Source organism: Kogia breviceps, chromosome 1 (genome assembly GCF_026419965.1).
Source record: "Kogia breviceps isolate mKogBre1 chromosome 1, mKogBre1 haplotype 1, whole genome shotgun sequence".
Lineage (NCBI taxonomy): Eukaryota > Metazoa > Chordata > Mammalia > Artiodactyla > Physeteridae > Kogia > Kogia breviceps.
Genome location: NC_081310.1, coordinates 179,641,213 through 179,655,653, shown reverse-complemented (window position 1 = coordinate 179,655,653; position 14,441 = coordinate 179,641,213). Strand labels below are relative to the sequence as shown.

General features: G+C 51.3%; 1 protein-coding gene, 1 long non-coding RNA gene and 1 other non-coding gene across 4 annotated transcripts in view; 2 read left to right on the top strand and 1 right to left on the bottom strand.

The window, feature by feature from the left end:
* The first annotated feature begins 437 nt into the window (after window positions 1-437).
* TRNAR-CCU (transfer RNA arginine (anticodon CCU)) lies at window positions 438-510 on the top strand. The gene has a single exon. It is a non-coding gene; the product is annotated as a tRNA-Arg (tRNA).
* Window positions 511-4,576: 4,066 nt separating this feature from the next.
* MECR (mitochondrial trans-2-enoyl-CoA reductase) overlaps window positions 4,577-14,441 on the bottom strand; it is a 30,579-nt gene continuing 20,714 nt past the window's right edge. For both annotated transcript variants that reach the window (XM_059036521.2, XM_059036530.2), the window contains exons 5-10: window positions 11,704-11,806; window positions 10,560-10,662; window positions 9,528-9,601; window positions 7,356-7,416; window positions 7,119-7,191; window positions 4,577-5,703 (exon numbers count right to left, since the gene is read on the bottom strand). In XM_059036521.2, the coding sequence (XP_058892504.1) occupies window positions 5,546-5,703; window positions 7,119-7,191; window positions 7,356-7,416; window positions 9,528-9,601; window positions 10,560-10,662; window positions 11,704-11,806 (572 nt within the window). In that variant the 3' untranslated portion in view covers window positions 4,577-5,545. The remainder of the gene's footprint in view (window positions 5,704-7,118; window positions 7,192-7,355; window positions 7,417-9,527; window positions 9,602-10,559; window positions 10,663-11,703; window positions 11,807-14,441) is intronic.
* LOC136792579 (uncharacterized) lies at window positions 8,059-13,755 on the top strand. Its single transcript, XR_010836545.1, has 4 exons — window positions 8,059-8,772; window positions 8,964-9,085; window positions 9,789-9,937; window positions 10,514-13,755. It is a non-coding gene; the product is annotated as an uncharacterized lncRNA (long non-coding RNA).

Below are 14,441 nucleotides of genomic sequence, written 5' to 3'. Positions count from 1 at the left end.
ATTTTCCACAAGCACCTGTTTTTCCATCTCCTCATCAACACGTTATGAAACTTTATGATCGTTGTCAATCTGATAGCTGAAAAATGGTATCTTGGGATAATTTAATTTGCAGTTATGTTGAGTGGAGTGAGCCTCGTATGTTTAAGACATATTTTCCTTTGTTTATATTTTTTGCCCATTTTTCTTATTCATAGGAGCTATCTATGTATTAGGAAAATTAGCTCTTTGTCAAATGAGTTGCAAATATTTTTTTCCCAGTTTGTTGACTTTTGACTTTGCCTAGAGTGCTTTTCTGCCATGCAAAAACATTGTATGTTTATGGGATCGAATTTATCCTTTATTTTTCTTTGATTCTGGATTATGTGTTGTAGTTTAAAAGGTCTTCCTCACTCTGAGGTTTAAAAAAATTTTTTTTTAAAAAACCCTCCCCTGGGGACTTCCCGGTGGTCCAGTGGCTAAGACTCTGCGCTCCTAATGCAGGGGACCCAGGTTCGATCCCTGGTCAGGGAACTAGATCCCACATGCATGCCGCAACTAAGAGTTTGCATGCCACAACTAAAGATTCCGCATGCCGCAGCTAAGATGTGGTGCAGATAGATAGATAAATAAATCCACGATGCAAGGAAAATCCCGCATGCTGCAACTAAAAAAAGATCCCTCGTGCTGCAAATAAAACTGGACGTAGCCAAACAAAACCTCCCATGGTTTATTGTTACTTTTAGAACTGATTTTTATGCTGCAGTCCTGATCCATTTGGTATTTTGTAAAGTGTGAGGGTCATAGTGCCTGTATTATGAAGAACCAGTGCTAAACTTGGTTGTTAAATAATCTGCTCAACCTATTGTACAGATGGGAAAGAACCCTACCCACCGAAATACTTGTCTCCAAAACCTGCTCCTCTTCTGGAGCTTACTAACTCAGCGAGTGGCACCTCCTTCCAGAAAGGTGCCAAAGTTCCACCTTCACGCACCTCATTCACTCTGTCTTGTTGATTCTTCCTTCTAAATAGTCACGAATCCATTCACTTAACTCCCACTTAACTAAGCCAGTTCAGGCCTCGTCATATTGTCCACACATCAGGGCTTTAACATGCTGCTCCCCCTGCCTGGAACATGGCTGACTTCTTATTCAGGACTGACTTTCCTTGCCCACCTTCTCTCAAGTACCCCCCATCTCTATGATATCACTTTTTGCTTTCGCAGCACTTGCTACACTCTGTAATTACCTCACTTATTCACTTGTTCACTGTCTTTCTCCTCCACTAGAACGTAAGCTTCCTGGTATCATGGGCCACGATTTTTGGCTCCTGCTGTATCCCTGGCACTTCTGACAGTGCTTTTCACATATCAGGTGTTCAAACTATTTACCGAATTAATAAGTGAATGAGTTCTCACCTGGATTACTTCAGTGGACTCCTGCTTCTCCTTTTTTTCATGCTTCCCCGTGAGACATAGACTCAGGGAAATTCTGGGTGACGTGTCAATTACTACTGAACAAAATCAAGGAGTCCTGAGAAAAGAGGGAGCTCAAAGGCCAACTGTGGGGCCAGAGGGACTGGGGCTGACTGGCATGCTGACCAGACAGGGTCAGGGGACCTGGCTTCTGGTGCCAGCTTGCTTCCTGGTATATGACCTTGAGCAGCTCACTTCCTCTCTCAGCATCTTCCTCTTCTGAAAAGTGGGATATTAAAACTTCAATGACACAGGGAAGTTGTAAAAATCAAATGCAGGAACGTGTGGAAGTGCCCGTATACTGTAAAGGGTCAGGGACATAGGGCAGGCTTTCTTCCCTCTCAGAGGGGTGCTAACTCACCTGCAGGTGGGCCCTCTGTCTTCCCAGGCTCTTCCTGCCTTCAGATGCAGGCAGATGCTGTGCCAGGACTGAGTTTCTCTTCTTCCACCATTTCCTCCAGCTGCCCAAGCTGGGCCCAGCGTCCTACCCAGGGCATGGTACCTGCCAATAAGCATGGGGCTGGTGGGAGCTGCTGACAGCTTCCAGGTACCAGGGCAGAGATGCCTGGCACACACAGGTTAATGCAAGAACCTCTTTCTTCCGGGCATCGTTTTTTTTCCCTGAGGAAAGCAGGGTTAATTGGTGTCCCAAGACACCAGACAGTCATCGATATTATGACAGTGGCTGTAGGCAGTTGAAGGGTGGATGATTCCAGAAGACAACAGGGAGAGCCAGTCTTGAAGCCTCAGGGCTTCAGGTGCACCCAAGCTTTGGTTTAGGAGGTCATGCCTGTTTGTCCTCCTTTGGTCTCCTGGAGCCAGAGTTCCTCCTTCAGCTATTTAAAAAGTATATTGTTTACTTTGTGGGCCTGAAGAGCTGTCCCAACTCCACAGAGAGATTATCCAGCCTGAAAATTAAAAACAATCTCCTATACTTGTTAAGTAGGGAAGCGATGATTCATCTTAAGTCAGATTCCCTTTGACATTGTTTTGACTCGGGCTCCTTTCCTCTGCTGGCCTTATTAAATGTTGGTAAACCCTATGTTGGTCTTCAAAATTTAAGGACACTTTACTTATCTGGGAATTTCTGATTATCTCTTTCTATAGCGCCTCCCTTCTCCAAACTGTCCCCCCAAATTGCTTCCAGAGGGATTTTTCTGAACCACAGTTCTGATCTTCTGGCTCAGAAATCTTTTGTTCCCTACTGCCAGTAGGGTGAAGTCCAAATTCCTTAGCTAGGAATCACACACTGCCACAATTCAGACTGATTTTGTGAAATTTTCAGCTTCAGATGGATTGACAGGATTTCAATATAAATTAAATCATAGAATATGTATCATTTATGACTAGGTTCAGAGAAAGCCCAAACACTAGGGGCTTAAATAACACTAGGGGCTTAAATAGCACAGAAGCTTCTTTCTCAAGTCCTCAGGTGGGCAGTCAGCGTTTCTGGGTCTCAGGGACCCAGGCTCCTTTGATCATGTTGCTGTCCCATTCTCAACACGGTCAAGATGGCTGTGCAAATTCCATGTTTGTATCTCAGCCATGAGGAAGGTGAAAGGGGAAGGAAAGGGTACAGGATGGATGCCAGCTATATTTTAGAGGTTCCTAAGAAACGGACACCTAGCACCTCTGCTTACATCACATGGGCCAGATCTTGTCAGCTGCAAGGGAGGCAGGGAAACAGTGTTTATTCCAGCCCACCATGTGCCCACCTAAGAGTCATCAGTTTTAATTCTTAGCAATAGAATGGTATTTGGGGAAAACGAGAAGATTCTGACATAAATGTTCTGCCTCTATAACTTAGCCTGGTCCCTTAGTCTGTAATGCTTGTCTCCCTCCCCGGCCTGAGAAAATATTATCATCCTTTAAAGCCCAACGTCAGCTCCAGCTTCAGGGACTTCCCTGGTGGTCCAGTAGTTAAGACTCCACGCCCCCAATGCAGGGGCCATGATTTCGATCCCTGGTCAGGGAACTAAGACCCCTCATGCCAAATGGAGCAGCCAAAAAAAAAAAAAAAAAAAAAAAAAAAGCTCCAGTCCCCCAGAGGTACTATTCCCGGGACACTCTGCACACCCCCGAGGTCTCTAACTGTGATGTGGTGTTGTGAACCTTCCTCCCACCTGTCTGCCCACTCTTGAGTCTCTACCAGGGGCCTGATCCTTCTCCATGGCTGCAGGCTCATCACATCCCCTAAGCCCAACCTTGTGGAGTCCCCCTGCAGAACCTAATCCTAACTTTCACTCCTGTAGGCTTTGGGCAGCCTCCCGCTCCCTCTCAGACTTTTTGCACTTTCCCACATTGACCAACTGCACAAATCATCCATTCCACTAACCGTGAGGATACAGAACGGGAGGGACTTGGGTGAGCTGCGGCTGATTCTGAGCCCAGGTGTACAAGGTGGCAAATCTTACCCAGAGGGCACCTGTAGACCTTTCCCAGCCCCAGGATGAAGCCGAGTCCTTTTCTCCAGAGGACACACAAGATGCTCCCGAAGACAAGAGGATGATGCCGGGGCCCACGTATGTGCTGGCGTGCAACTAGCCTTCAGAGCCAGTTTTCCACATCACTCCACTGCCTAAAATCCCTCAGTGCCTCCCCCACGTCTTGGGGGCAAGTCCAGAGCCTTCCTGCTCTGACTGCTGCCCACTGCTCCCATCTCAGTCTCCATACTCCCCCCACGTCCTAGGCAGCAGCTGTACTTGCCTGTGGGCAGTTCCCCGACTGCTAGGCTCTACAGGGCTGCCAGACTCTCACGAGTGCTGTTGGCTTTGCTTGGTACACCTTCTCCTGCTGGGCCTTAAGACTGGCTGTGACCATACTTCCTATGGGGAGCCTTCCTTAAACCCTCAGGCAGAGCTGCTGTGTCCCCACGGCCCTCCGAACACCTCCGTATCCGCGGCCTCACGAGTAGCCTGTGCACTAGGCTTAGCTGCTTGCGGGCCAGCTCCACGTCACTCCCAGGCAGCCCTGGCCTCAGGCACATGCTAGGCTCTCAGTAAGTCCCCCCGCAGTGAGGCTCTAGAGCTCAGGGACAGAGGGCCAGGTGATGAGGGAGACACCCCAAAGCCTCTAGTTCTTTGCTTTGAGTGAGTGGATCGTGAAGCAAACACCAAAAACTCACATAGTGTCAAACTCTTCTGTTTGTCTGAATAAAGCTACTCATTTTTCAGGGCCCACGTTCAAGCTTCACCTCAGGGAGGCCTAGGATAGGACTTTGGTTAGGCGCTCACAGCACCTCACGCGTGTCTTCTTTTGCACACTCATCACTATGGTAACTGTTGTGGGGCCAGGGGTTTGATGCGGGGTTTCTCAAGTGGCACTGTGGACATTTGGGCTGGATAAGCCCTCGCTGAGGGAGGCTGTGCTGTGCGCCGTAGGATGCTGTAGCAGCAGCACTGACCTCTACTCACTAGGCACTAGTAGCACCCCCTCAATTATGGTAACCACGGTGTCCCCTGGGAGTAAAATGAGCTCAGGTTGAGAACCACTGGTGTAACACCTGTCTCCCCAGTTAGAATGGAAGTTCCATGAGGATGGTCCAGGCACCTGAGACCCCATTTCCTTGGTTTCTCAGCCTGGCATTCATTCCTCTGTGGAGCTGATCCTTCCCCTGTCCCAGATTGAGCCAAAGGCCGCCTGAGAATGAGTCAAGCCCTCCTTTTTAGAAGATTCTCCTCTGTGGGCTTGGAGGGCTTGAGGGCAGAGATCTGTTTTACTGGCTTTTGTACCTGCCAGCCCCGCCAAGGCTTTGCTTTCAGGGCGGTCAGGAAGTGATGGCTGGAGGACAGGTTGGAGGGTGGGCAAGGGGGGCTTCTAGTGCTGGGAGCTGGCAAGGGATGGTCCTTCCTATTAGGGGTGACTTCTATTGGTTTTCGTTTGTTTGTTTTTTTAGGAAGTTCGGACTTTATGAGATACCCGGAGGCTGGCCCCAGGGAAAGCCTTGGCTGGCCTTCCAGTTCTCCGACTCAGAAGTGACAGTGGGGAGAGGAGCGGCCAGCGGAAGGTGGAGGGCCCCACCTGGGGGGCCCGAAACCAGTCCTGCTGATCCGTCTCCCCTCCCACTCGGCTCCGGCTCCTCTGGGATTATCGCATCACATGGTGAGGATCTGCTTGGAAGACACGAAGGGCTGCACGGACGCTTCTAGGGCACGCTGGTAGTCCTGCAGTGGGACCTCGGAGCAGGCAGGGGCCGCGAGCTGGCCTCGGTGGATGAGATCGCACAGCGTGAGGATCAGCTCCTTGAACTGGTCTGTGGGAGGTTGGGGGGTGTCAGACGGGGGAGCAACCGCAGGGCTCGGTGAGGGGACACGCGGGCTTCCCCTGCTGGCAGGAGCTGGTGCTGGGCCCCAGGGAAGCCTCGAGAGCCCTGGGCTCGGCCAGGGACACGGCGGCCGCTGTGGAGGCGGCCTGGTGCCCGCCTGTGCCGAGGACAGCGAGGGCCAGGGTGGGGACAGAAGCACGGGGAGCGGCCCCAGGAGCTGATGGGCTGGCAGAGCAGTGGCTGTGACGGCTCAGGCCCGCAGAACCTGCCTGGGTGTAACGGGGAGTCCTGAACGGTGGAAGGGCAGAAGCCAGAAGAGGCGCGGGGAAGGGGCGGGAGGTGCCTGGCACGCCGACACATGTGCAGCAGAGGAGCTCTGCCCAGGGAAAAGAGCCTTCCCTGAGAGCCCAGGCTCCCTCAGAACCGCACCAGCAGAAGCCACCAACGTCCCCTCCCGGGCTTGCCTCCCACTAAGGACCCAATGTGGTAAAGGAAGATGAGAAGTGAAGGCCTTGGCTGAGAAGTACTTTTTCACAGACGTCAATTCATTCAACATTCAAATCGAATCTTATCCCCTGCTTAAAACACTTCAGTGCTTCCCATTTCCCTTTAAGATCGAGTCTGAACTCCTTAAAGAGGATTATAAGGCCTTTCGTAATCTGGCCACAACCTATCTGTCCGGCTTCCCACTCTCTACGATGGGCTTTTACACATGCTATTTTCTCTGCTTGGAACACCCCCTTCAGACGACCACTTCCCTCCCCGTCACTGGGATAACTCCACGCCATTCCTCAGCTCAGCTTGGGGTTGGTGGTGGTCACAATCCGGGGAGCCAGTCCTCCAGGAGAGGAAGAATAGTGTGCTGGCTCAGGTTCTGGAGTCAGAGAGACTGGCTGTTCACCTCCTGGCTGCACACCCCCTAGGTGGGGATGGCTTGGGGCAAGCTACTTAACTACTCTGAGCCTCTGTTTCCTCCTGTGTCAAACAGAGCTGACAGTAGTTTAAACAATTATGACATTTAAACTGAGGCAGAGGTTAAGTAACTTGCCCAATGTCCCACAGCTCGCTCGGCAGAACCCATAGCCAGTAATGGAGGAAGCAGGATTTGGACCTGGGCAGGCCGGTTCCAGAGTCTGTTCTCTTTCCTTGGCTGTATTCCCCGCTGCCAGCTCCTCAGGAGGGTGGTAGGGGGTGCCTTGTTCAATATGGTGCCCCAAGGATTAGTCCATTTTAGTCCAATAACTATTTGCTGACTGTAGCTGTATTTAGAGACTGTTTTCCTTTATCCTGTTGTGGGCCTGGGGGTCCAATCACCTCTCCAGGGCTCAGAGTGGCTGGTCACTTCTGCAGTAGGCACTGCCCTCTCATGTGACCCTTGGTAAATGGGGCCATCGTCCACTTACCTGGACTGTGGTCCTTCTTCCACTGGGATAACCAAAAGCCCCGAAGTTTGAGATCCTTAAAAATGAGCAGGCTCTGTGGGCACAGGAAGGACATACTGGGGCTCTGAGGGCAAGAACTTCAGGCACTGCTTAAGGTATGGAGTCCCCCAGGGGCGGGGGGCACTGCCTGAGTTTAGACAACGGTGGTGTCCAGGCCCCGGTCTCCGGGCACTCCCCCGCCCCGCCCCACCAGCTTACCACAGAGGCGATGACAGGCTGCTTGGCCATCCCCCCATAGGTCACCATGGTTCCTCCAGGCCTGAAGGGTCCAGAGAGAAGAGAGTGGTCGCAAGGAGAGACAGAGCCCTTCTTGAACCAGTTACAATGCATCTATTCCAACCCTGGTTCCTAAACCTCGTTCTCAGAATCCCTGGGAAGGGTTCAAAATACAGGTTCCTAGGCCCGACCCAGACCTAATGAATTGGGAAGCAAAGCTCTATATGAAAAACGACAGAAAACAAACAAGCAAGCAAACACCCCCGGCAGACGACCTCGATGTCTAGCCAGGGTTGGGGGCCCAGAGTTGAGCTCCCAGTCAGGCTTTGCGGAAGAGCTGCAGGCAAGAATACTCCGCTGAGCAAAGCTCACAACCCGAGTCGTGAGTGGAGCTGGAAGCAGATCGGGCCAGGCTCTACTCCACTGTCGGTGTATGACGCTGGGCAACATGTCCACAGCGGGCCGCGCTGCCTCTCCTGTACACGCTTCAGTGAGACAACGCAGCTAAGGAATGGTGTGGACAGTGCAGAGGACAATGGCGATTGTCAGGACCTGCTGTCTGACACCCACACCCGCCCCAGCGGTCAAACAGGAGAGGGGCTCATATAATTTTTAAAACGTAAGCTGGGACTTCACACGCCTGACTTAACCTGTGCTCCCCTCCCCACTCCCCTGGCTCTTTTAGGAGTTTGCTGATCAAGGAAGACCCGAGATACATTTTGGGACAACACAAGGGAGGCTCTGTGAACTCCAGGATGGAAGAAGCTGCTGAGAGAGGCAGACTGGCCCCCGGCCTCTGTGCCTGAGGCCGGGGGCCAGTCTGGTCTTAAGTTCCCTTCAACTGCCACCTGCTCTGGAACGTAGCTCCTGCATGGTCGGGGGCGGGGGGCGAGCCCTCCCTCTGTGGACCCGCATCACACTTGATCTAATCAGAATGGCTACCGTATACTGGGTGTTTACTACGTGCCAGGCACAGGTCTGAGCACTTCACATGTGCTGGCCAGTGAAATCCTCACAGTAACCCCAAGGGAGGACTTTTATGACTTCTATTTCACAAACGAGAAAACTGGGGCCCACCTCTCATTCGTAGAGTGCCGTGTACAGACCTCAGAGCCCCTTGGACTCACCTTCTGAGGCAGAAAGGGTTTATATCCCCTCATTTTACTGATGAGGAGACTGAGACCCGGATCATTTTTCACATATTGTTTAACTTTTCATAGGTCCACAGCTAGTAAGCACGAGCCACGCGGGGATGGCAGCTGGCCTCGGAGGCTGCCCAGAGCAGGGCTGAAGAGGTATACTCGGAGCCACAGCAACTCGGGCAAGCTGACTACCCGCTCTGGGCCTCGTCTGGAAGGGGATGGGAGCAGTACCCCTCACCTAGGCGATTGCGGAAGGGGTACGTCATGCACTCTGCACAGTCTGGTGCGTGGTAAACACTCTGTGATTGTGACTACAGCTCTCTGATCACATGACCCAAAATCCCATCCAGCCTGAGTTCTAGAGGGTTCCCTCAGTGTCTCAGCCATCTAGGTACCCTGTGGCTGCTGAGTGCTAGCAAATATGAGTTAACAAATGTTGGTGTTCTAGTTGGGAAGTGTCCTGTCAGGCGCCCTTCAATTCGAGAAGTTTATATTGAAGGAAAAAAGAAGGAAAGGACATGCACTGTCAACACTGTCAACGTGTCATCCCCCTCTGTGGTGGGATGATAGGTAAGCTTTATGCTTAATTTTTCCTTTGTACTTTTACATGCTTTCAAGATGTTTTGTAACAGCATGATGTTACCTTTAAAATTAGAATCTACTTTTAAAAACTAATAAAAAATTTAAAAGCTAATAAGCTAGGACTAAGTGACTTTTTCAGATGCCCCTAGGTTATGAATCCTTACCCGTTCCCCTATCACAGAGCGCCCAGGAGTCTACTTCTGGGGTCCCTAGGAGGACAGAGCCGGGTGGTCATCTGTAAAGGAGGAGGCTGAGAAAGGGAGGGCCCAGGTAACCAGGACATGACGTGGGTCCCATCTTTCTACTCAGGGTCGTGCTGACCTGGCCTTGGCCTGCGCTGGCCACTGGGACTTGGTCACTCGGCGGTCCTCCTGGCTAAATCCCGGGAGGGCACCTTTGTGCACTGGACCCACGGGGCCGAGGGACTTACGCCAAGTGCCGCAGCAGCTCCTTGGAGCTTTTCCCGCCAACACAGTTGAGAGCAAGCTGAGGCTGGGGCACATCCTGGAAAAGAAGGGACCTGCAGTGAGCGAGCTACTCCTCTGTGGTGGGGTTTGAAGCTTGCTAAACAGCACTTCCCTGGCCCAAGGGCTGTGTCGGGAAGGAGCAAAGAAAGTGGGACAGTCATGTCTTCCAATTCCGTCTGGGAAGGGCCTTTTCTTTACCAGCTTAAACCTGTTATCTGTTTTAGGATTTTGTTCAAAACTCACCTCCTCTGGGAAAGAACAGACAAAGGGCACCTATGTTCTGTTTTGACGGACTTCATTTCCCCCTCTTCTTAGCACTTACAACTCAGTTTATATTAGATGTGCTGACCTACTGCTTCAGAAATGTTCTCAAGTAAGTGTGTGTCCAGTCCCTCCAGGGTTCAGTGATAAGAGGCTGAGATGTAGTTCGGTCACTTACTAGGTGTGCTGGGCAGGGTTAAGGGGCTTTGAGTTCAGAGAGGCCTGGGACCAGCCCAACTCCACCACTTATGACTGTGCGGTCTCAGTAAAGTCCTTTCTTTTTTTCCAAGTCTTCGTTTTCTCACCTATAAAATAGATAGCACCTACTTTGTAGAGCTTTTGTGGGGATTATCAGATAAAATATACGGCAGATGCTTTGGAAATGTGACTCCTTTTCTTTCTCTTCCCTCCTGTGCCTCAGTTTCCTCAGCTCTCTCCCAGCTCTGAGATTCACTTCGGCTGTGTGGGCTGATGTAGTCCACCACTAACGTTCAAAACTACCCATCATACAGGGTTCCCTAAACTTTGTCTGTCTCTCCTGCCCCCTCACAGCCCTGGGCACTTAATGCATGCCTTCCCCTGGCTGAGGGAATGGGCTTTATCCTTCCACGAAAAGAGACAAAGGGAGGATTCTGGAGACATGGGGCCAGTGCCAGCTTTTCTAATTCAAGTGAATTTCTTTCTTCAGGGACTTGGGCCTGGAATGGAGGTGCAACGTCCCTCATCACTGGTACCTTAAAGAAGTTTTTCATCTCATGCTTTCTTAGTTCCTCTTCTGTGACAACATGATGGGCCCCCAGACTCTTCAGTCTGTCGGTCAGCTTCTGGATGTCAGGTCTGGAAACCAAACACAATCCAGGGTCCTCGGTCATATCTGCTCACTTTCTCCACGGAAGGCTCCCAGGACCCCTCTGCCACAGCTGTGAGAGCCCGAGTTTCTCTTTGTGGGAAGCTCAGCTGGGCCTGCCACCAGTCTCATCACAGGCCAGCATCTCTTGGCCTCAGTTTCCTCACCGGCGTGAGAGAGCACTGGGTGGTTTCTGCTGCTCCTGTCAGCTCAAGGACGCTAGAAACCATCTGGGCTCAGGGAGGAGTCATTTCACTTCCTGATTTCTTCCACTGAAACAACAAACTCTGCTTCCTTTCCCCCTCTTTTCAAGGGGCTTTTCAGAGTGTTGTGCAAACACACTCCGGTCCAGGAGTGGCTCTGAGCCTCTTTACCAAGGCAAACAGAACAATTTTTTTGTTAGCACAACTGAGGGGATGGGGAACTGAAGCGAGTATCAGTTCTCCCGCCAGGGCTGGGCTTCCCTGAACAGACGTGACCACGTGCGTGGATGGTGAGGTTTAAGGAAGTTGGATGATATGATGGAGAGAGAACAAATTGGGAAACTAAGTTTGTCATTGGTTTGCTGTGTCTTCCTGAGCAAGTGGATTCCTCTCTCTGAAGACAAACCTGCCCCATCTCCTTTACATCTGTATTTAGTGCACTTCAAAGTATCACACAAATGCAAGGGAAACAAGGTCTCTGGGTTAGTCGGTTCACAGAAAGAATAACACAGCTTTAAAACATTCCCAAATGTGAACTGTGGTTTTAAAAACATGAGGTTCATCACAAGTCAAGAGTCTCAGAAACTCTTACCTGTTCACTAAGGGCCTTCTCCTTCCTGCCCTCCCTTTACATTTCAGATTCATTCATCCTATAGCCAAAAGCCACTGGACTTCTAGGCTGGTGGCTGACTCAGCTATAAGCCAGCTCCCGCCCGCAGGAAAGGAAGACCGCTTAAGCAAGGGCGCCACCTGGTGGAAACATGGACACCCGCGGGTGCCAGGCGGAAAGGCCCAAGTGGTGTGCTGGGATCAGGCCTTCCCACGCACCTGTCTCGGACCACGTTGATGGTCCTCAGGCCCAGCGCTGCGGCGATCTGGATGACTGCTTGCCCCACTCCACTGTTGGATGCATTCTGGATGACGGAATCCCCTGTGGAGCCAGGAAGAGACTCAAGTTGAGACCTGTAATAGGTCAAGGGCTTCCAGCCTAGGATCCTATTATAGGGCCAGAGGTGGAGTCCTCAGACTCTGAAAGGACCCAGGACCTGGCTGCTGAGCCTTCTCAGTCCTTGGACTGTTGCTCACTCTTCTCCCGTGCCTCCCAAACCTCTACAACACCCATGAAGCCTGCCAGGATTCAGCAACTCAAGAGTTCACACTGGATGCAACTTAGACCCTGCTGTGTAAATGATTTTGCATCCTTCACCATCCTCCCAATTTTTATGTCCTCAAGTCTCTGCTTAGGTTATTTCTTTGGCTTGCAATGTTTTCCTCTTTCCATCTCCCTTCATTTTCAAATCCTATATATCCTTCGAAGGACAGCTCGAGTGTGGCTTCCTACATGAAGCCTTCCCAGATTCTTCCCCCGTGCACTCCCACAGCACTCTGCGCCTGTCTCTGTTAATGGTCACAGTCAGCCCTGACTTATACTTGGTTGTTATCTCAGTCCATTTCTATCAACAGGCTGCGGCTTCTTGAGGGGAAGATGCACTGCCTCAAAATGGGATTAGAGCTGCACTGGAGAAACTGGCAGCCCCTGAAACAGGGACCTCCAGATAGTCTGTGGTCAAAGCTGAGGCCTAACTTTGGACTTAGCCAACAGGGGAGGCCATGGGCCATGCTGGGAAAAGCACGGGCTCTGGAACAAGACATACTGGGGTGTGAGTCCCAGCTTCTCCACTGACTGTAACGGTAAGTGAATGGGGTGGGATGAGTCCTGACCTCTTTGAACCTCAGTTTCTCCCCCGTAAAACAGGAGTCCTAGAAGCACCCACTGAGGTACTCCTCATTAGAGCCCAGTGCTGTTGTGTCCGGGAAGGGGCTCTGTTCCCCTGAAATGCTATCTGGGTTTAGAGAGGCAGTAGGGATCTCGTGCTAGAGACAGAGGACTTTCTGGAAGGCCCACCCTCCTTAGCTAGGGTCAGCCTACAGATCGTCACCCATCAGTGGGTTATGAAACCAACCTAGTGGGTTGCAAGTTTTTTTTTTTAAAGTTAAAATCAAGGAAAATAGAATAAAAAAATAGTGGAGTGCATCACACATAGTGAGGGTAAATATTATTCCATGAAACTTTGGTTTTCATTACGTATATATTCATATACGTCTATGTACTGGATGACAGTTTAAAGTGTAATTCTTATCTGAGTCAAAATCACACGTTTCACACCAGCCCTGGGGCAGGAAAGTGGAGAGATACACCATGGACACTTGAGGTGGGTGGTGTCAGAATAGCCTGATGTGAGAACCACAGCTGCAGCCCAAATCAGAGGGGGTCTGAGGGGAGAGGATGCAGGCGACCAAAACATCTGCTGCACTGGGACTTGAGCAAAGGTCCCTGATCACACCTGCTGGCTTTCTGCACTTAAAGAGACCTCGGGCTGCTCTGCCACAGCTGGGAGAGCCGGCATCTGTCTCTGCAGGAAGCTGGGGCTGGTTTTCAGCCAGACCTACGCAGAGCTGCCACCGAAGGTGGTCACACTCCGGCATCTCTTCACCTCAGTTTCCTCGTCGGCATGACAGAGCTGGACTGGGTGATCTCTAGGGCCCCTGCCAGCTCCCGGACATGTGTGGTGTATGGGGTAACCCTCCAACCACGGGGGACGGGAGCTGGTGGGTAACTGGCCCAGCCTCCTGTCACTTGGAGGTTAATTCTGAGGAGAGTTCTGTGAGGGTCTGTGGAGGGTCCCCAGCAGGACTGGGCCCCGGTTGCCCACGGCAGGAACCAGCTTTCGCTGGCTCTTCCTCCTTCCCTGTCCCTGTCCCTAGTCCCTCGCTCCTGCTTCCTGGGGTCACCTCCCCAGCGAACTGTCGGCCCCCACTTCTTTTCTTAGGCTCTGCTTTCAGGGGAACCTGGAATAAAACACCTGGCTTTGTCATTTCCTTGCTGAGTGATCTCATGCAAATAATTTACCTCTCTGGACCTCAGTTTCCTCATTTATAAAAAGGGAGAATGATAACAGCAGTGCACCTTTACTGTGCTGTATGCCAGGCCCTGTGCTAAGTGTCACACAGCATGTTTCAGTGAGCCCTCAGAACCCCTTACTCTCCATTTTACGGATGAAAAGTCTGATGATTTGAAAGGTCAGTTCCCAGTTAGTGAGGCGAAGCTGGAGTTCAGACCCGTGCTGTGGACCTCATTGCACCGTACTGACGTCCAGTGCATTTGACGGGGCAATGCATGGAAAGGCACGTATGTGGACTGGAAAGTGCTCTGGCAGTGCCGAGTGGAAAGACTAACACTAAGTTCAGCATTTTATTGAAAACACAGGGACTGTGTCTATGTTGTCTGGCTTTGTAGCCCCAGAGCTCAGCACAGCTCCATACGATTTTGCTGAATGACAGAATTCCATCCCAAGCTCTAGGGAATGTGACCCTTCAGCGGTTTTCTAGGGTGTACTCCTCATGAGGTTTCAGCATGTTTTCCAGGATCCAAGCTAACATCTTTCCATGTAAAGCAACAACAACACCCAGGTTGGGGCCGTCTTCCTCGCAGGTAAGTTCCCAGGCCTCAGGGTCGGGACATGGGTCACACCCCAGTCAGGAGTGCCCGGCCTGCCCACCCACTA